This window comes from Lynx rufus, unplaced genomic scaffold, assembly GCF_022079265.1.
Source record: "Lynx rufus isolate CCGP_SWC_20201006 ecotype Redwood Valley unplaced genomic scaffold, mLynRuf1.p SCAF_11, whole genome shotgun sequence".
Taxonomy (NCBI): domain Eukaryota; kingdom Metazoa; phylum Chordata; class Mammalia; order Carnivora; family Felidae; genus Lynx; species Lynx rufus.
The window spans coordinates 34,109,483-34,131,607 of NW_025814825.1; the positions used below are offsets into that span (position 1 = coordinate 34,109,483).

Consider the following 22,125-nt stretch of genomic DNA (forward strand, 5'->3'; position numbering starts at 1 on the left):
TCTTTGTAAAGATTGGGTATAGTGGTTCTAATGGATAGATGTTTAGATTAGATATACCCATAAATTATTTCTTGTAAGTTATTTTATAGTACATTTTAGATAACAGAACTACATTATTCTCATAATATCTTTAGTAGTTGGTACTTTCTTTTCTTCACAGGAAACTCTGAGTACATTGGAATATGCTCATAGAGCAAAGAACATACTAAATAAGCCTGAAGTTAACCAGAAACTCACCAAAAGAGCTCTTATTAAGGTAATTGTGATTTTTGTGGAGTAATGTAATCTTATTTGGCAAATGTGAAAATAAGGACTTGAAATAGATGATTGTTAAAAGATTTGTTAAATTGCCTATGGTAAGGCTTTTCATCTAATGATTTTAATGAACTACCTAATATGTTTTTTCTAATGCTAATATATTGACTTTTCCACCTCCATCAAGTCAGCAAAATTTGCAATTATGTACATTTATGAAATTTATTTATTTATAGCTTTAGGGTATAATCACCATACATTAATGTGATATAATTACCAGATATTAGGGTATAATTTCCATAGTACTCCTCCATTGTAAGCCTACAATTCAGTGATTTTTAGTACATTTATAGAGTTGTGCAACATCACTACAATCTAGTTTTAGTAAATTTCTATCACTATAAAGTTCTCCTTTGCCCCTTTGCAAACAGTCAACCACTGATCTACTTTTTGTCTATAGATTTGCTCTTTCCAGACATTTTTCTAAATGGAATCATACAATATTTGGTCTTTTGTATCTGGCTTCTTTCACTTGCCATAACATTTGGGCTTTATCTGTATTGTAGCGTGTGTCAATAGAGTCTTTCTACTGCTGAATAGTATTCCATTAAGTGGATAACAACACATTTTGTTTATCCATTCACCAGCCAGTGGACATTTGGATTATTTCCAGTAATGCTGCTATGAACATTAGTGTACAAGTCTTTGTGTTGATGTGTTTTCAGTCCTCTTAAGTAGATACCTAGCAGTTTAATTTCTGTGTTGCACAGTAAATTTATTTTTAACTCTTCCAAGAAACTGTTTTCCAAAGTGGCTGTACCACTTTCAATTTCCCCAGCAGCCAATCTATGAGGGTTGCAGTTTCTCCACATCCTCTCCAACACTTTGTTACAGTCCATCTTCTTAATGTTAGCCATTCTAATAACTGTATAATTGTACCTCAGTGTGGTTTTGATTAGCATTTCCCTAATGAATAATGATAATGAGTATCTTTTCACAACTTTATTATCCATCTGTATATCTTTTTTTATGAAAAGTCTATCCATATTCTTTGCCCAATTTTTAGTTGGTGTTCTTCTTATTAAATGGTAAAGAGTAATTCATATCTTTTAGATACAAGCCCTTTTTGAGATGATTTTTAAATATTTCCTCCCACTTTGGCTTGTGTTCCTTTTCCTGGTAGTATGTACGTATGTATTTGTTTATTATTTTTAAGTTTACTTCTTTATTTTTGAGGGGGGAAGGGGCGGAGAAAGAGAATCCCAAGCAGGCTCTGTGCTGTCACTGCAGAGCCCCACCTAGGGGCTCCAATTCCCAAATGGTGAGATCATGACCAAAATCAAGAGCTGGACACTTAATGGAGCCACCCAAGTGATCCAGTAGTGGTTTTTTTTTTTTTAATTGAAGTTTTTATTGAGATAATTGAGAGAAATAATACAGAAAGAATAAATAATAAATAAACATTTAGAAAGGAACATAAAAGGGCTAATTTCATGTTTTATTTGTATATATATATAAATAAAACATGAAATATACATATATATATCCTCCCCAAACTGAATGAGAAAAGAGTTATATGCTAAATTGACACCTAAAACATTCTTCTCGTGTAGGAATATACGGAAGAGATAGAGCGTCTGAAACGAGATCTTGCTGCAGCCCGTGAGAAAAATGGGGTATACATTTCTGAAGAAAATTTTAGGTAAGGCCTTGGCTATAGAAATTAATTTCCAAGAGTAATAATTTTCTGGTAACAATGTGTTTGAAGTAAAATTCCCACTTGTGGGACATTAACTAAAATCTTTAAATCTAGTGCCTCCTGTAAATGCTTCTTTTTCTGTTGACATTAACAAGTAGTTATCAAGTAAGTTTAAACATTTTTTATATAACTTTAATTTTTAAATAATTATAGATTCACATGAAGTGGTAAGAAAAATACAGAGAGGTCCCATATATTTTTCACTGCGTTTCCCCCATTCAGTACCTCTTGCTTAACTTTAGTAAAATGTCAAAACTGGGAAATTGACATTGGTGCAAAGTACGTGTTTAATTCAATGCCATTTTGCTCATTTGTGGATTCATGTAGTTCTACAATTAAGATACGGCATATCCCACCATTACAAAGATCTCCCTCTTGCTGCCTCTTTGTAGTCATACCCATCCTTTTTCCCCAGTAGTCCCTAACCTCTGGCAACCACTAATCTGTTCAGTTTTTAAAGCCCTGGAATAGTTCAAAGGAAATCTACTGAAACTTTATTTAGAAACAATAACAACAACAGGTTAAACAAGGAGCAGAAGGCAAGTGGGATGCTAAGAATTTTAAGTTGAAAATTCCTGATAGCTTGTATCCTTGAAGGTGTTAAGGAGGGTGATTTTCACAGGGCATTGTTTTTTTTAAAGCTTTTTTTAATGTTTATTTATTTTAGAGAGAGAGAGAGAGAGAGAGAGAGAAACAAGCAGGGGAGGGGAGAGAGAGAGGGAGACACAGAATCTGAAGCAGGCTCCAGGCTGTGAGCTGTCAGCTCAGAGCCCGACGTGGGGCTCGAGTTTGTGAACCACAAGATCATGACTTGAGCAGAAGTTGGATGATTAACCAACTGAGCCACCCAGGTGCCTCTCACAGGGCATTTTTCAAAAATTAATGATAAAAGGTATTTAGGACTAATTGATAATAATGCAAAGCATCTTGGTATAATCTTTTACACAACTTTTTTTTTCAGGTAATATATGTATGGTTACATTATGTGATCATTGTGATAGCATATAAATCATTTAATTAAACTCATTTTCTTCCATAGTATTCTTAGTTGTCATAATGCACTATGTCTTCTTGATTGGCTCATACATTATGAATACTCAAATTTGCCTTGTATGGATATCACAGGCTATTAAACGGTATTCTTTTATTCTTTCTATGTTACCTTAGTTTTGTGTAGTTCTTTTTTTATTTTTAATTTTTAATTAAAAAACATTTTTTTAATGTTTATTTGTTGAGAGAGAGAGCACACGTGCACGAGCCATGGAGGAGCAAAGAGAGAGGGAGACACAGAATCCAAAGCAGGCTCTATGCTTTGAGCTGTCAGCACAGACCCTGATGCAGAGCTTGTATTCATGAGCCATGAGATCATGACCTGAGCCGAAGTCGGATGCTTAACTGACTGAACCACCCAGATGCCCCATATTTGGTTCTTTCATATCCTATACCTACTTGGCAAAACATTTTTCCAAAAATCTTTTGCAAATTTACACTTAGTTCTTAAATTTGGTATTTTTTATTCTTTTTTTTCCTGTTTATCTGGTTTTCAGGTATACTTCTCTATTGTACGTACTATAGTATTTTATTTTTCAATTGTTTACTTTATGGGTGTCTCTATTTCTACCACTTTATATTTTTTACATATTAGTTCTTATTCAGTAACCACTTTTTATATTTTAAAGTTGGCATCACAGTGCTTTTGGTTAGAAAGCCCAGCTTAAACTGTCTTAAAACAGCAAGGGGTAGAATGAGCTTCAAGGTTATTTAATCCAGTAGCTCAAGGATCCTTTCTGTCTGTCCTCACTCCTGTCCTAAGTGGTGGCTTTCTCCTAAGCCAGGCTCTTCATCAAGGATGATGGTCAGCAGAGCGGCTGCTGCTCTCATTCATGTCTTGTGTGGGTGAGAGGCTACCTGGCCTATAACCATCAAAACTGGAGGAACATCACTTATTGATTAGATTAGTTCTGAGTTGTATCCATATCTGAACCAACAGCTGTCAAAGGAGTTGAATTTCCCCGATTGTCTTGAGCCAGTCAGGCTTAGTCCTTGGATCTGGGAATGGAGTCACATTCCCTCCACACAGCTTGGGTGCTGCACAGTCAAGAGAGGGTCCTTTCCCAAAGGAAACGTGGATGCTAGAGATGGGTGCTTAGTAGGCAACCAGTGAATAAGTGGTTTTGTCATGATTTGCTCATGTAGGATCTTCCGCTGTTAGTGGTCAAACACTGGACATTATAGACTGTCTAATTTGCTTACCTTCTGTTGACCATCACTTTGATGTATTTTAGATTAAGAAATAACTTTAGTTATAAAATTATAAATAATAAATTTTTAGTTTGTCAGTCCCATGATTAAAAAGATAGTATTTGCTCTCAATAAACATGAGGCATAATCTGAAACAATGTTCCTTCTGAAAATGCTTTTGGAATTACTACACTGTAAGTCAGAGGAGGATTATGAAAGCTGAAGCCAACATTTAAAATAGGATAATGCTTTATTTAATGGATCTTTTAACACTATGTCAAAACTATATCATCCATGAAATAATGTTGCATTACCTCATGTACATTCAGTATAAGGAAAGCATTTCAAATATCTCATTCACATTAAAGAGCTATTTCCAATAAAGAACTAACATAGTTAATGGAAAGACTGTCAGAATTAACTTTCCTCTTATATGTCAGTTCTAGCTTTTTCTTTAATCACCAATATCATTAGCTAATAATGTGAGGAAATTCACATTCACAAAAGTATCTTTGTCACTTAAGCACAGTGTGGAATAGAAAATTGTTGGTAGTTATGAAGGAACGAGGCTACAAAAGATAGCATTCACTTCCGAAACTTGCTAATGCTGAAGAAATCAGAGACCCATTAAAGTGAACCAGAATCATCTGATTCAAAATGTCAGTAGTGCTGAGGCGGGGGAACTATGTTCTAGAGGATAACCCTTCCATCTCATGAAGATTTATGTGGTGGTGTGATGGTGGTGGGTGTTGGGGTGTATACTGGGGTTTGTGTGCAAGAGGCAAAAGGTATAATTGTTCTGTATATATACTTTAATTCACTTCTCCAGTTTTTGCCCCTTATCTCATCCCTTCCTCCGGTGACATCTGATGCCTTCAAGCCCCAAGCCTTTCTTGGATTCTGTGGGTCCTATTTATACGCCATATTCCTGATAGCAGCCACTTATGTTGTATCCCCCTGCCCCCACCTGTACTTTATGTGAGTTATAGTCCCTTGTCAGCTTTGTAGCATCTCAAATTTTATATATACACATGCTTTTTTCCCTCATAGGTAGGGATTCTCATTTTCAAAATGGAGATCACAAGAAGAACAGCCCTTTTATGAAACAAGGACAAGGAATCCATTTGTGTTTTGTAATTTATATTTATTGCTTATTGACACTTAGGCATCGTTATCATAATGATAAATGGTAGAGATGATGTAGAACTGCCACAATTGTGTTAAAATACATTTTAAAGGGATTAAGAAAAAATATTAATTGCTAAACTTATATTAAACTTTATTTTAGAGCCATGAGTGGAAAACTAACTGTTCAAGAAGAACAGATTGTAGAATTGATTGAAAAAATTGGTGCCGTTGAGGAGGAGCTAAGTAGGGTAAGCATTTAAAACGGTATTGAATGTTACATGGGAAGCACATATTAAAATTTCAGAATGTGAAGGACCTGATATTTTTACTTTTTTCTTTCTTTTTTTTAAGATTTTTTTTTTTTGAAAGAGTGCATGTGTGCACAAGTAGGGGAGGGACAGAGGGAGAGGGAGAAAGAGAGGATCTCAAGCAGGCTCCATGCCCAGCGCAGAGCCCAATGGGGGCTCAATCCCATGACCCTGGGATCGTGACCTGAGCCAAGATCAAGAGTCAAGAAAGAGTCAGATGTTCACCTGACTGAGCTACCCAGGTGCCCCAAGATTTTTTATTTTTACTTTTTTAGTGTTTACTTATTTATTTTTGAGTGAGAGAGTGCATGTGAGCGGAGGAGGGGCAGAGAGAGGGAGACAGAGAATCCCAAGTGGACTTCATCCTGCTGAGGGGCTCAAACCCATGAACCATGAGACCATGACCTGAGCCAAAATCAAGAGGCAGATGCTTAATTGACTGAGACCGCCCCCCCCCGCCCGCCAAGGTTTTTTGTCTTTAAGTAATCTCTTCACCCAATGTGGGGCTTGAACTTAACAACCCTGAAACCCCAAGATCAAGAGTCACATGCTTTACTGACAGAGCCAGCCAGATGCCCACTCCCCTTTTTTTCTTTACATTCTTTAAATTTGTACTGTCTTTGAAATCCTTTGTGTGCTTCATCTGTATATCTCAGTTGAGACAAGCCACATTTTTTCTTTCTTTTTTTCTTTAACTAGTTAATTAATTATTTTGAGAGAGAGAGAGAGAGAAAGAGAGAGAGAGAGAGAGGAGATGTGTGCGCAGTGGAGGGGCAGAGAGAAGGAGAGAGAGAATCCCAAACAGGCTCCACACTAAGTGATGTGGGCTCGATCCCATGACTGTGAGATTCATGACCTGAGCCAAAATCAGGAGTCGGATGCCCAACCAACAGCTACCCAGGTGCCCTCTTTCTTTTTTTTTTAAGTAGGCTACATGCCCAGTGTTGGGCTTGACCTCATGACCCTGAGATCAAGAGTCACATACCCTACCTGCTGAGCCAGCCAGGTACCCCCTCGTCTTTATTCTTAAAAAAAATTTTTTTTTTCAACGTTTATTTATTTTTGGGACAGAGAGAGGCAGAGCATGAACGGGGGAGGGGCAGAGAGAGAGGGAGACACAGAATCGGAAACAGGCTCCAGGCTCGGAGCCATCAGCCCAGAGCCTGACGCGGGGCTCGAACTCACGGACCGCGAGATCGTGACCTGGCTGAAGTCGGACGCTTAACCGACTGCGCCACCCAGGCGCCCCTCGTCTTTATTCTTTAAGATATTTTTTTTTTCTTGCTGACTCTTTGTCAGTTGTATCGTCATTTTACTGTCATCAATGATGAAGAAGCTGTTTGCCACTTATGTTAATGCAGCATTATAAGAAATTAACTGAATTGTGAGGTTTTATTATAAGAGGTAAATAGTGAAGACGGAGACATTTTCATTACTGTGTTTATCAGATGAGGGATGCAGATACTAGAAGAAACTAGATGTTGAATAACTAAGGTGGACAGACCTGACCATTCTGTGCCACCCCTCACACTGTCAGTGCTGGAAGGAACCTGAAGAACTAACACCACTACACTAGACCTATTATTTCATCTCATGGTTTTTAATGAATTTACAGGCAGAAACAAGATATAAAATGTGTTAACCTACCTGTTAGCTTGTTACAACTTGTCACAACTTTGCATGGAAATAATTAGTTCTTCTTACATTATATTACGAACTAGCCAGGTATCTCACCAACCAGTTGAGCATTGTGTAATTCTTAAAAAAAATGTTTAATATGTTCTGTTTAGGTTACAGAGTTGTTTATGGATAATAAAAATGAACTTGACCAGTGTAAATCTGACCTGCAAAATAAGACACAGGAACTTGAAACCACTCAAAAACATTTACAAGAAACGAAATTACAACTTGTTGAAGAAGAGTATATTACATCAGCTTTGGAAAGTACTGAGGAGAAACTTCATGATGCTGCCAGCAGGGTTTGTCCTTTGTTTTGATTTATACTTGTGTTCAAGAAATTAGAGAATGGGTAGAAGTGACTTTGTTTGCTTAAGCATTAATTATGAAGTTCTATTTATTCACTCCAAGTGACATTTCTGTCAATTTAAAGAACACTGTTTTATTATTTCATCTGAATTTTCCTCACTAGAGTTGCTGACTTAACAAAAAACATTCCTGAAGTTTTGCAAATAGAGCATGATTTTAATATACTTTGAAGACATTTAGAATAATGAGGTGATACTTTTCCCTTTGGTCATGATTGAAACTAATCAGTCATAAAGAATTTAGCACCTTCTAATGATGGGAGATGTTGAAAGTATTTAATTTTTTATTAGGTGCACGTTAGAGGAAATAGTAACACATAATAGAAAAAAAATTGTGAGGGAGCATAATTACTGTATTAGGTTGGCAAAATCCCTTTTCCTTGCCTAGGTTGCTAGGTGAGGGGAAATTCTTGGGCAACTGGATAAATTAGTGTGAATTGAAAATGAATTCTGATACAAATGTCTAAAACTTACTGAGTTCTTTTTTTTTTTTTTTTTAAAGTTTATTTATTTTGAGAGAGAGAGAGTACCAGCTGGGGAAGGGCAGAGAGAAAGAGAGAGAAAGAGAAAGAGAGAATCCCAAGCAGGCTCTTTGCTGTCAGTGTGGAGCCCGACACAGGTCTCATTCCCACTAACCATGGGATCGTGACCTGAGCTGAAATCAAGAGTTGGATGCTTAACTGACTGAGCCACCCACACGCCTCAAAATTTACTAGTTCTTGTCAGGAGAAATCCGTATGTAGCACAGATATTTTCATTAGTCTGCTTTTGTGATACCCATCTTAATCAACATTTATTTTTAAAAATCATATGTAGTTGCTTACCACAGTTGAAGAAACTACAAAAGATGTATCTGGTCTCCATTCAAAACTGGATCGTAAGAAGGCAATTGATCAGCACAATGCAGAAGCTCAGGATGTTTTTGGCAAAAACCTGAATGGTCTGTTTAACAGGATGGAAGAATTAATTAAGGATAGCAGCTCAAAACAAAAGGTCATGCTAGAAGTTCACAAGACTTTGTTTGGTAAGTTTAAGCATTTTTTTTTAAATGTTTAAAAAAAATGTTTATTTACTTTTGAGAGAGGGAGAGAGAGAGAGAGAGACAGAGTGTGAGCAGGGGGCGGGACAGAGAGAGAGGGAGACACAGAATTAGAAGCAGGCTCCAGGCTTCGTGCTGTCAGCACAGAGCCCAATGCGGGGCTCAAACTCAGAAACTGCAAGATCATGTCCTGAGCTGAAGTAGGACGCTTAACTGACGGAGCCACCCAGGCACCCCAAGTTCAAGCATTTCTGATTATTCTAGTCTTTGTGTGACTAGCGTGAAACTAATTTCAAAACTGATCATTTACTATCATAAGAAACTGGGGTGACCATGTCAGTAGTCCCTCCAGTGCACACACTGGCTGCTCAAACTAGGGAACAGTGCTTTTCCCGCCTTTGAATTAAAACAAGTCTTAGTTGTTGTTTTTGTCTGTTTTTTATAAAGTAAGTTTTAACCATACCCATTGTTGCTATCTTCATTTAGGAAAAAACTCCTAAGTATTAGTTTATTTTATATGAAAATATTATCTTCGCTATAGAAAATTCATGAGATACAGAAATGTAAAAATTTGTAAAAATCACTTAGAGTCTAGTCACTCTAAGCCAACCACTCTAAGTTTGGCTTATTGATTTGTAGTTTCTCTTTCATAACCTCTTCCACTTACTGTAGTATTATGATTACCTATAGCTAGAGATCAGAATAATTCTTGGCTTACAGTGAACTATAGTGATGGCTCTGCTACACTGACAAGCATATCGAGTGCTTGCAGAGTACTGTAGAACATATATAATTTCTATTTGATTAGATTTCCTAGCTTAGGTAGTGAACCATTTATTTTAAGCTTATTTGTTATTACAAATTTCCACAGCAAGTATATAAGTTTAGAAACCTCTTTGAAGTGGTTCTAACTGTATAAATATATTTATGTCAAAGTTTGTATCTTTTTTTCTTTTTGGTATAGGTAACCTGCTGTCTTCTAGTGTCTCTGCATTAGACACAATTACTACAACAGCACTGGGATCGCTCACATCTGTTCCAGAAAATGTGTCTACACATGTTTCTCAGATTTCTAATATGATATTAAAAGAACAATCATTAGCAGCAGAAAGTAAAACTGTACTTCAAACATTGATTGTTAGTAAATCTCTTAAATTATTTTTGAAGGGTTACTTCGCAAAGTCTTCAAAAACAATGTTAACTGCTCTTTCATTTTAAGCTTTATCAGAAATGGTGATAAACATAGCACTTTAAGAGTAGGTTTATATTTTTAAAGACAATATAAAGACCGTTTTTTTTTTTTCTCCCAGAAAGACTAATTTCCAAATGCATATAACCAACCTTTAAGACTTTTTTCACTTATATCTTGTAACATTAAGAGCAGGAGTTAATATGCCCAATAACTAGAGAGGGCAGGTTTAGCACCAGATGAATTCAAGGGACCCATGGGTTGTTAGTTGGCTCAGAAATTGGTAAGTCATCCTTTCCTCAAGGGTTCTGCAGTGGTCGTGCTGATGTTACAACTGACCCAACCAGAGGGGATAGAAGATGGTTAATTTAAAACTACACTAATACAGAAAAGTGCAAGAAAAACAACCCCTAGAATTCTAGGAACATATATGACAATTTATGGGATCAGATCTGTGTGATCAAGCCCTTCTGGGCCTTAACTGTAAGACTCTTTTTTGTAGTTCTATAGAAGCCATTCATCTAATTACACTTAGTATTACCTCTTTCATAGCTGATTTGAATAATACTCTTTATTTTGTAATTGTATGATTTACGTATGAAGTTCTTGGCCATATCACTTACTTGGTTTTCTTCTTGGTGCAGGCTCTCTGCCTCCCTTTTAGAGTCTAACCTTATTATTATTATTATTATTATTATTATTATTATTTTAAATCAGAGGAAATGCTTTAATCAACATCTTCCAAATTTAAGCAGTACTAAAAAGATTAAAGAAACATAAACAAAATTAAAGTATAATATTCAAAAGGAAACCAGAATTAATCTACTCTTGACATTCTCCTTTTATTTCAGATGTGGGATGGAGAATGCAATTAATCTGCATTTCCAATTGCTGCCAATTAGTGAATTTCCTAGGTGTTTAAGCTACTAAATAAATCACCTAAGACTTATTATATAATTTATAATGTAGTGATGATAGCTTTCTCTTCATTATTAATTTATTAAATGGAGTCTAACCATATTTGTTGAACATTTTCCAAGTGAATAACTACAAATGTTAGCTGACACTCTGCCTAGATTCAGTGCTTATATGACACTATTTGATATATTTCTTCATTCACCCAATTTGACAAAGTTAATAGATGCTCAGTTGGTACTAACTTTTGGGAAATTGATTCATGAACTAAATGCTAAGAGTGTGTATTGATGTCTTCCTACCATGTTATATATGACTTTGTAAGCATTGCTTGAATCAGCAGAGATGACGGCTGCTCCTGCAGAATGAGTTGGAATGAGTGTGATAGCTTTTCTTTCCAAAAAAATACCAGTAGCCTTTTTTTTTTTTTGAAGTATTCACTAATTATTTCTATTATAGCTCCTCACCCTGCCCAAGTGAAGGGAACTTAGGTTCCTTTTTGTAAAAGGGGATTTTTTTTCCTTTTTGTAAAAATCCTCAGTCTATGGTATATTTTCAACTTTCCATATACCTTGACAAGAACAAGAACTTTAATGAGTTCTTCAGATACGATAGCATGTAAGTCACCAAGTCTTCAAAGTTAATTAAATACCTCCAGCTGAAAGCCTGCCTTTGAAGGCTATTTGGTCTCTGCTTTTTTGACTAGTAACCTAAGCTTATTTGAAATTTATTTTGTTAAAATGTATTTGCCTTTTAAAAAAAAAAAAATTCTTTATTTGCAATGCTGAAATCCTTAGAAAAGGATGGTCATTTTCCCCTCTTCTGAATTCTTTGGACCTCTATTGCGTTAGACTGTTAAGAATCTATTGTATGCTACATGACTATTTTCTTAATTACTATAGGTAGGAATAAGTAACTTATGATGAATATAAACTCTAGAAACAAATAGGCTCTGTAGGCTATAAAGATTAGACAATGGAAAGTTAGAATTTTATTCTGCATGTATTAACAAAGTATTTAAGATACTATCATTAACCATTCAGGTTTATGAAAGTGAAAATATTTTTTTAAAAGACTTGTTTATTTTTAAAACCAGGATGTACTTAAGACTGACCTTCTAAGTTCACTGGAAACAACTTTATCCCCCACTGTGGTGTCTATACTGAAAATCAACAGTCAACTGAAGCATATTTTCAAGACTTCATTGACAGTGGCTAGTAAGGTAGCAAATGTTATGTTCTTAATTTCTCAAAATCAAATTGTTTAAGAAAGAAATTCCATGTGTCTGTGGCCACACTTGTCTACAATGCAAAAGCCATGGGTTGTGAGTTGGAATCTGGAGGAGAGAAGAGATAGGATGCTCGCTGCCATTGATGTGATCAGCAGAATCATGGCTAAAAAAAATGAGAGAGAATGATCTTCAGGATAAATATTTGTTTACATAGTAGCATGTATAGCATGCTATCATGGGTGGGTAAAGAAGACATGCATATTCATGTATACATGCCTATGTATACACATCTGCCTAAATATGCATAAAATATCGCTGAAAGTGTTTAGCAGTCATCTCTTGGAGGTAAGAGTGGCATTGAGGTTCCAGGGGCTAGAGAGGAAAGACTTCTCTCTGCATACTGTTTTCTACCTTTTCTATTTCGAATGTGTTCCAAAAAAGACAAACTAAAACAAAAAAAATTTTAATTAAAAGAAACTAACTTTTTCCTTCAAAGATAGAAGATCAGAAAAAGGAAATGGATGGCTTTCTCAGTATGCTGTGTAACAGTCTACATGAACTACAAGAAAATACGATTTCATCCTTGGCTGAATCACAGAAGCTATGTGAAAACTTAACTGAAGACCTGAAGACAATAAAAAAAATCCATTCACAGGTATCTCATTTAGGTGATTTGGGGAGCATAAAAAGGAAGTTTTATAATCTTTAACTTGATAATCCTTGTTATGTAATCTGAATGCTGTAGAACTAATTTAAGAAATCTGAAAATACCATAGCCGCTCTTCCTTATAACAATAGTTAATACAAAATAATTAAGAATACTTTTCTTGATCAGTTAGTATTTCAGGATTTGCTACATTTAGAACCCTATACTAAAGCACAGTAAAACAAATAAGATAATCCCTTTATCACACCAAGATGAAAGATGAAACTATAGAAACATACATTTGGGGGTACAATTAGAAGGAAATGGTTACAATATTTGCAGTGAACATGTATCTGTAGCAAACCTGATAAATTGTTTTTTTCTATGGTAACATGGATGGTTATTCTTTTTCATAAATTATGCTGTGCTGTATCTTGCTATTTCTGTCTCATTGATGTCAGACATTTGAATTGTAAATTAATACAGTCCTTACTTTTTATTGATTAATTATAAATATAATTCATGACTTAACCTTCTTCCATGTAAACTGTTCTTCAGTGCATGAGGTTTTAAACCAAAAGCAAACCTCCAAACCAAGGAAGTCATAATCTCTGAAGATGAGATACATGGAAAACAACTCCTGATATTCCTGAGGCCTGAGTAATGAGTGTGTAAAGTTTTATTAAATGAGGCCAGTTATTACAAGACAGAACTCTTTGGTCAATAAAACTATTGATATGACTTAGCGAGTAGTAATGGTTTCCTTTTCTTTGGAAAGTGAGGGAGAGGAAATTCATATCCATGTCACCCAAAAGGAGAAAAGAAACACATCCAAGATTTTTAGGCAAGAGTTAAAGCAACTTCAAAGTAAGATTATTCGTTTCCCTGATTGATAAACATAAAACTTTTTGGAGAAAGGATTAATGTCAGAAATTAGTGAAAGTAATAGTTAACATTTATTGAGCCACTCACTATGTGTTTATTCAGTACAGATACAGGTTCTATTATTAGCCTAGTTTTCTAATGAGGAAACCGAGGGCTTGAAAGCATGTAAAGTATTTAGGTCCTCTGATAGTGGTAGTGGTGATTGTAGTACCTGAAAGGCATCTACCTTTTTTTTTTTTCTTTTTTAAGTTTATTTATTTTGACAGAACGTGAGTGGGTAGGGACAAAGAGAGAGTGGGAGAGAGAATCCCAAGCAGGCTCCACATTGTCAGAGCAGAACCCAACACCGGGCTCAAACGCATGAACTGTGAGATCATGACCTGAGCCAAAATCAAGAGTCAGCTGCTTAACCAGCTGAGCCACCCAGGTGCCCTTGAAAGGCATCCACTTTTGAGTGGCTCTTCTGTGTGTTTCTAGAACACAGTCTTGCAATTTGAAATTGTAGCAGTTTCTCATTATGTCTGCATCAACTTGTCTAACTTTTTAGGCTTATGTTCTAAGGTACATCAGCTTTTTATATATTAGCTGTTTTGAAATGTTTAAAATTAATATGCAATGGTTTAAACAGAAACAAAATACCTATGATCCAAAAAGTATTTTAGCATGAATGGTTTGACTTCTCTGGCTTTAAGGAAGTTAAATTTACTAAGTGAGCTATTTCTCAGGTATTCTAGAACTTGAGGTTAGCACTAACAACAATTATGTAAAACTCTGAACACCTATTTACATGCAGATAATTCTGATATATCTGCATTTTCCTCTACTTTGAGACTAATACAAATACTGACAGACTTCATTCATAATCAGTATTGGGTATGTGCTGTCAGCTGATGTGTTAGAGATGTTGGCCAACTAATGGACCGAACAGTGAATAAGATTGCTGGGCGCATGTTCAGCTCTTTCTGGGTCTTTAGTGTAGCTTCTTCATATTGTATATTTAAGTCCCTGTCATGTTGTGTGCCTTATAAGAGCTCGCTTTTAAAGATGTCAGGTATGAGAAAAGGTAAAATTACACTTTATGAATATGATCCGGCCAGATTCTGTAAAATATTTCAGCTTCAGTAATTAACACTATTTTTGGACTGCTTGACCCATTAGATGATCAGCATTACTTTTCCCTTCTAGTAGTGTTATCAGTTTTTTTTTTTTTAATTTTTTTTAACGTTTATTTATTTTTGAGACAGAGAGAGACAGAGTATGAACGGGGGAGGGTCAGAGAGAGAGGGAGACACAGAATCCGAAACAGGCTCCAGGCTCTGAGCTGTCAGCACAGAGCCTGACGTGGGGCTCGAACTCCCGGAGTGTGAGATCATGACCTGAGCTGAAGTCGGATGCTCAACCGACTGAGCCACCCAGGCGCCCCGTTTTATCAGTTTAGAAGCAACTGGGTACTGTATATCTGTCAAAGTGCTTCTCATAACATAATGTGACATCTTGGTGTGTTTGCTTAGTTCTGAGGTACACTGAAGGTAACTTGCTACGAATTAATAGTTAAAATAGCAAAGTTTGCTAATTATTTACTTTTTGAAAAATCCCTTTAATATTATCCTTTTAATATCACTTCTGCTGTTTTCCTCTATGGGTGAGAGATGGAATTAAAGATCTCTTGTCAGGAATTTGTATAATTCTCATCTATGGGAAAAATACTTCCATGTAGTATGGAAGAAAAGTTCAGGTGTCATAACTTCAACCTCTTCCTCTCCCACACCTTTCTTACAGGAACTTAACCAGCTAATCAGTCTTTGGGCAGAGAGATTCTGTGCCTTAGAGGAAAAGTGTGAAAACATCCAGAAACCACTCAGTAGTGTCCAAGAAAATACAGAACAGTAAGCAGTTTTTAATTCTCTTTATCTCTTCTCTGCCTAAAATTATTTCAGTATAGAAGGCTTCAAACAGTACAGATCTTATCAACCCAGTTTCTCATTTCTAACATTTTATTGTTTGCTTTCTCATTCTCATTCCCTCTCTCACTTCCCCACCTCCCTCTGATATTGTATATAGAGAGATCTTTTCTGAACTAGCTATGCATAGTTTGCAGCCATGATGCTCACTGTCCCCTAAATACTTCAGTCTGTATTCCTAAAAATAAGGACATTCTCTTACATAACCGTAACACAATTTTTTTAAGCAGAAAATTAATATCAGTAATTCCTATTACCTAATATACAGACCTAATTCAAATTCTGCCAATTGTCTCACTGATGTTCTTTGTAGGAAAAGAAAAAGATTTTCCTTCTGCTCCAGGATTTAATCTAGGATCACACATTGCATTTGATTGTCATATTTCCTTTAGTCTGAGTAGTTCCTTAGTCTTTGTCTATAACCTTTTTTCAACAGGGTAGAATATTTGTCTAGTACGGTGTCCCTCAGTTGGGATTGGCCTTCAGGACTAGTTGTAGTTGTCAAGAACAACACAGTTGTGATTTCCTCGTAGCTGTTTTCAAGATAGTTTTCCTTATCTTTAGTCTTTGGAAGTTTGATTATATATTTCTTTGAGTTTATCCTGTCTGGATTTTCTCAGCTTCTTAAATCTGTATACCCTTATGCCTTTCACCAATTGTGGAAATTTTTATCCTTTATTTGAACGTTTTCAGCTCCATATTCTTTCTCCTCTGCTTCTAGGAGTTTGGTGACACACATGTTAGATCTTTTATTATGGTCTCATAGGTCTCTGAGGCTATAGATATTTTCTTTGTTGTTCAGATTGAGTCAATTTTATGAACTGTCTTCATGTTCCTCTGTCATCTTTAACCTATTGTTGAACCCATTCAGTGAAGTGTTTCATTTCAGTTATTAGAGTTTTCAGTTTTAAAATTTTCATTTGCTTCTTTTTTAATCTCTTCTTTTCTTTGCCTAGATTTTAATTCTTTTTTTTTTTCTCCAAAAGTGTTTTCGTTGCTCATTGAAACATTTTTGTAAGGCTGCTGTAAAATCCTTAACAGATTAGTCCAACATCTGAATTATCTCATATCTCAGTGTTGGCACCTGTTGTCTTTTCTCATTCAAGTTGTGATTTTCCAGAATGGTTTTGATTGTATCTTGAACATTTTTGGTTTATGTTAGGAGATTCAGAATCCTATTTAAGCCATCTTTTTTAGCAGGCATTTACTCTGTTTAGGTTTAGTGTGAAGGTCCTGGCCCATTTTTGTGAGCTCTGGTTCCAATGACAATTTTATTTTTGGAGTTCTTGCAGTGTTACTCTGATATGCTTCATTTGGTGCTACCCATATGAGAAAAATTTGTTCTGCTTTTGATGGATGAAGTGTTCTATACAGGTCAGTTAGGTCAAGTTGATTGATAGTATTTTTTGAGTCATCCATATTCTTACTGAGTTTCTGCCTATTCTATCAATTACTAAGAGAGGGTGTTGAAATCTGACTACAATTTTAGATTTGTCTATTTCTCATCAGTTTTATCAGTTTTTGCTGCACATATGTGATGTTCTGTTGTTAGTTGCATACACATTTAAGGGTGATATGTCTTGGAGAATTGACCACTTTATCATTATATAATATCCCCTTTTATCCCTGATCATCTTCCTTGTTCTGAAGTCTACTTTGTCTGAAACATATTAGTACTTAGCTTTCCTTTTATTGCTATTTGCATATAATGTATCTCTAATCCCTTTACTTTTGGGCTAAGTCTTTAGATTTAAAGTGGATTTCTTGGAGATAACGCATAATTGGGTATTGCTTTTTCATCACATTTAACAATGTATCACCTTTAACTGGTGTGTTTAGGCCATTCTCATTTGAAGTATTGATATAGTTGAATTAAAATCTACCATATTGCTGGTTTCTTTTTGTTGCATCATTTGTGCTTTGTTTCCTTTTATTCCTTTCCAAATTTAAGTTGAGGATTTTTACATTTTCATTGTATCTCTTCCATTGACTTATCATTTATACTTTTAAAATTACCTTTTTGGGGCGCCTGGGTGGCGCAGTCGGTTAAGCGTCCGACTTCAGCCAGGTTACGATCTCTCGGTCCGGGAGTTCGAGCCCCGCGTCAGGCTCTGGGCTGATGGCTCGGAGCCTGGAGCCTGTTTCCGATTCTGTGTCTCCCTCTCTCTCTGCCCCTCCCCCGTTCATGCTCTGTCTCTCTCTGTCCCAAAAAAAAAAAAAAAAAAAAAAAAAAAAACGTTGAAAAAAAAAAATTACCTTTTTAATTAGTTTTTCTAAGATGAATAATACACATTTTTAAGTAATGTTAATCCATCTTCATGTAATTTACTGTTTCAGGTGTAATCAAAGGACCTTATAGGATACATTCCCAATTTCTCCTCATCTCATATTCATTGTTTTCATATATTTTGCTTCTGTATATGCTATATACACCCTGCACACTGTTATGCTGATTGCTTTATCTTTTTTTTTTTTTTTTTTTTTTTAAGTAGGCTATACACCCAGCATGGAGCCCAGTGCAGGGCTTGAACTCACTACCCTGAGATCAAGACCCGAGCTGAGATCAAGAGTTGGTGCTTAACCAACTGAGCCACCTAGGCATTCCCCAGTTCCCTATTTTCTTTTTTAATGTGGCAACATTATGTTACTTATGTGGCTCACATTATATTCTGTTGAACAGTGCTGCTCTAGAATTCTAGCTATCACCTGTTGTACTACCTAACTCCTGTCATGTGTCTTCCAGTTCTGTTGATGATCCTATTCCTTATATCATGTCCCATTCTGAATTCTTCTTTCTAGATTCTAGATCTAGAAAGTTTCCCTACTTTTAATTCCTAGTCTCTAAACTTCAGGACTTCTGGCTTTTTCCATAGCTCTGAAGGGAATACTAGAGTAGGATTGAAATGGGAAGGAAACTATGATATACTCTTTAAGGCCTATGCAAGCCATTTTTCCTGTCTTCCTGACATTTATTCAAAATGTTTTTCAAAGTGTGGTCCAGGAACCATGTAAAAGAATCAGCCAGGAGTAGGGCCCAGGAATCTAGGTGAGGTTTATGTATCCTGAAGTTTGAGACCCACTCAGTGCCTTTGGTATTTATCATGGATTATGGTCACTTATGAATAAATTTCATCTTCCTACCAGGTTGTGATTGCTTGAAGGACTAGATTTGTGTTGATGGTCTCCAGCCTCTTACTTGAATTTAGTTTCCTTTTTCAATCATTTCCATTTAACCTATAGTTGAACTTTGGTTTTCAAAATAGTTACTCCCTCATTTGGTTTCCTCACATGGTGTACCACCTAGTGGTAATAGAGGGTAACTTTCATTCACCAAAGTTTAACTCTGTAGTCCTGTAAGAGGACTTTAGTTTTACACCAAGGTTATGTTGCAGTGTACTGTGTGTGCCAGGTGTATAGTTTGTCTCATCCCCATATAATCTTCTTAATTATTAAAAGCCTTATCGTTGACTTTGTTTTGTAACATTTATAATTTTTATGATGTATTTAATGTCATAGGCAAGGCAAAACTGCTTAAGAACAGAGTGCTAGACTGATTGTGGACACTTTAGGGATTAGACTAGAGTCTGTAGGTGATGCCCTTAGGTAACATAATCTATTAGGAGGAATGAAACACATAGATAGATTTTATTTTTAGTATAGTCATCACTCTAAGAGGTACAAAGTAAAGCATTATATCTGGAGGAGAGCTGGGAAGGGTTTTATGAGAAAGGAGACATTTCCAAAGGTCACTTAATGGCAGATACATCTATCTGCTATGAAAAGACACCAGCTAAAGCATCCATTTTCTTTTTTTTTTTTTTTAATGTTTATTTATTTTTGAGACAGAGAGAGACAGAGCATGAATGGGGGAGGGTCAGAGAGAGGGAGACACAGAATCTGAAACAGGCTCCAGGTCTGAGCTGTCAGCACAGAGCCCGACACGGGGCTTGAACTCACTGACCGTGAGATCATGACCTGAGCCGAAGTCGGCTACTTAAGCGACTGAGCCACCCAGGCGCCCCAAGCATCCATTTTCAATATAGAAAATTAATTAAGAACATGGGCTTTGGAGCCAGACTGCCTGGGTTCAGATATGCCATTTTTGAACTGTGTGATCTTGGGTAAGTTATATATCTTTTGAGTCTTAATTTTCCATTTTTAACAATGTTATTCTCTTTTTCTATAGGAAATCTAAGGATATAATCAGCAAAACAACCTCATATAATACACAATTTTGTGCTGATTGTGATGGCTTATCACAGGAACTCAGACATTTTAACCAAGAAGGTACAAAACTGGTTGAAGAGTCTGTGAAACACTGTGATAAACTTAATAGCAGCCTGGAACTAGTATCTCAAGAGACTGAACAGAGATGTGAGGCTCTGAACAAAAGCACACTTTCTTTTTCTGAACAGTGGGTATCTTGCTTAAATATAAGGGAAGAAGAACTTCAGAACTTACTGGAGGTAATAACTTTGTAATTGGAACTTACTTTGGAGAGAATAGTGATAATCAGGAAATTAAATACTCTTGGATAAGAATTGGATTGAAAACAGATATTTTATTTTTATTTTTTTAAGGTTTATTTTGAGAGAGGGTGTGCACGGGGGGAGGGACAGAGAGGGAGAGAGAGAGAGAACCCCAAACAGTCCCTGCACCAGTAGTGCATAGCCCGATGTGGGGCTCAAACCCACAAACTGTGAGATAATGACCTGAGTTGAAACCAAGAATTGGGTATTTAACCAACTGAGCCACCCAGGCTCCCCCAGATGATATTTTAAAATAATGAATGGTTAGGGTGCCTGGGTGGCTCATAAGTTAAGAATCTGACTTCGGCTCAGGTCATGATCTCACGGTTTGTGAGTTCAAGCCCCACACTGGGCTCTCTGCTGTCAGCACAGAGCTGGCTTCGAATCTTCTCTCCCCGCCCCCTCTCTCTGCCCTTCCCCCCCCTCCTCAAAAAATAAATAAAAACATTAAAAAAAATTAAAATAATGAATTAAAATTTTAAGCATAAATAGTTGGTATGCTTATACAAGATCTAGTATCATGTCCCCCAGAGCTTGAAATTATTTAACATGTATCTGATCTGTCTTGTATCTATCCTTGGTTTTTGACTTATTGGTTCCTTCAGTTAAGGGCACTCTATTTGGATATGTAATTCAAACCTGTTATTGCTTTAAGATACTGTTTTGATTGCTCAAAGGATACTTGATAGGTTTGTGTGTTTGCTTGATCCTAATACTTACATGAGCCCTTTGTGGCTTGGTTTTTCTTTCTGTGTCATAAAAGGATTTTACTAATATTCTCAGAAACTGGGTAAAAGGATGTAAGTATTTTAAGCTTTATAAGCTATTTTTACCAAGAGGAATCAGGGCTAATGGAGAAATAGGTGAGTTCAGATTTGAAACCAGAAATATACCAGATAAGCCTAGAGATCCTGTCATACTAGAAAGTAAGAGAGCTATTCAAGATTAGTGGGGTTGTATCAAAAAGAGATAGGAGTCTACCTGATGACACTTCTTTGTTTAAAGATGGTACAATTTGTGTATCAAAAAGAATAATTGCTATAATAGATTAAAATACATTAAATATATTAAGGCTTATGAATTCATACAAATTTCTTGGGTCTCCTTTGGATCATGCTAGGGAAGCAGTACTTTATTTTGAAAACTGGTAAATAAAGGGAAAGAGTTGAGCATCCATCTCTCTTTCCCAAAAGAATTCTATCTTGGTTTAGCAGGGTAGTGGATGAAGAAAAGGGTTTCATAGAAGAATCCCAGCTAATAAAATGCAGAAGAAATGACAGAATTGGAAAATCACCATTTTGTAATTCTAGTGAGATAACCCTTGTGGACATTAATGACTGCTTATACCTTTTGATGCAAACTGATGGAGAGGAGAACTTTATTTTTTTAATGTTTATTTTTGAGAGAGAGAGAGACAGAGCACAAGTCAGGAAGAAGCAGAGGGTGAGGGAGAGACAGAATCTAAAGCAGGCTCCAGGCTCTGAGCTGTCAGCACGGAGCCTGATGCAGAGCTTGAACCCACAAACTGCGAGATCATGACCTGAGCCGAAGTCGGACGCTTAACCGACTGAGCCACCCAGGAGCCCCAGGAGAACTTTATAATTAATAGGGTGACCACATTCAAACTCACGGATAAATCTTTTTTTTTAACCAATTAATCTTTCTTTTTATGTTTATTTATTTATTTTTGAGAGAGAGAGAGAGATAGAGAAAGAGAGAGAGAGAGAACAAGTAGGGGAGGGGCAGAAACAGAGGGAGACACAGAATCTGAAGCAGGCCCTAGACTCCAAGCTGTCAGCACAGAGCCCAGTGCAGGACTCAAACCCATGAACCATGAGATCTTGACCTGAGCCAAAGTCGGATGCTTAGCCAGCTGAACCATCAAGGCGCCCCTCGGCTAATCTTTTCTTAAAATTTATTTTTTTATTTTATTTTCTTAAAAAATTTTTTAATTTTTATTTATTTATTTTTAATATTTTATTTATTTTTGAGAC

At 36.1% G+C, this 22,125-nt stretch overlaps 2 protein-coding genes across 5 annotated transcripts in view; one reads left to right on the plus strand and one right to left on the minus strand.

The window, feature by feature from the left end:
* Window positions 1-22,125, plus strand: part of KIF11 (kinesin family member 11) — a 45,100-nt gene that overhangs the window by 15,852 nt on the left and 7,123 nt on the right. The window contains exons 9-18 of the mRNA XM_047073171.1: window positions 161-256; window positions 1,869-1,957; window positions 5,544-5,631; window positions 7,482-7,670; window positions 8,553-8,760; window positions 9,740-9,912; window positions 11,976-12,101; window positions 12,607-12,765; window positions 15,421-15,527; window positions 19,789-20,068. Of these exons, the coding sequence (XP_046929127.1) occupies window positions 161-256; window positions 1,869-1,957; window positions 5,544-5,631; window positions 7,482-7,670; window positions 8,553-8,760; window positions 9,740-9,912; window positions 11,976-12,101; window positions 12,607-12,765; window positions 15,421-15,527; window positions 19,789-20,068 (1,515 nt within the window). The remainder of the gene's footprint in view (window positions 1-160; window positions 257-1,868; window positions 1,958-5,543; window positions 5,632-7,481; window positions 7,671-8,552; window positions 8,761-9,739; window positions 9,913-11,975; window positions 12,102-12,606; window positions 12,766-15,420; window positions 15,528-19,788; window positions 20,069-22,125) is intronic.
* Window positions 8,382-22,125, minus strand: part of LOC124506997 (ubiquitin carboxyl-terminal hydrolase 51-like) — a 41,413-nt gene continuing 27,669 nt past the window's right edge. For 2 of the 4 annotated variants that reach the window (XR_006960907.1, XR_006960906.1), the window contains exon 3: window positions 8,382-8,678. The gene's annotated coding sequence lies outside the window, so the exon portion shown is untranslated. Of the gene's footprint in view, window positions 8,679-17,618; window positions 17,660-17,763; window positions 17,803-22,125 lie in introns of those variants that run through there. The other 2 variants (XR_006960910.1, XR_006960908.1) reach the window with 2 other exon arrangements.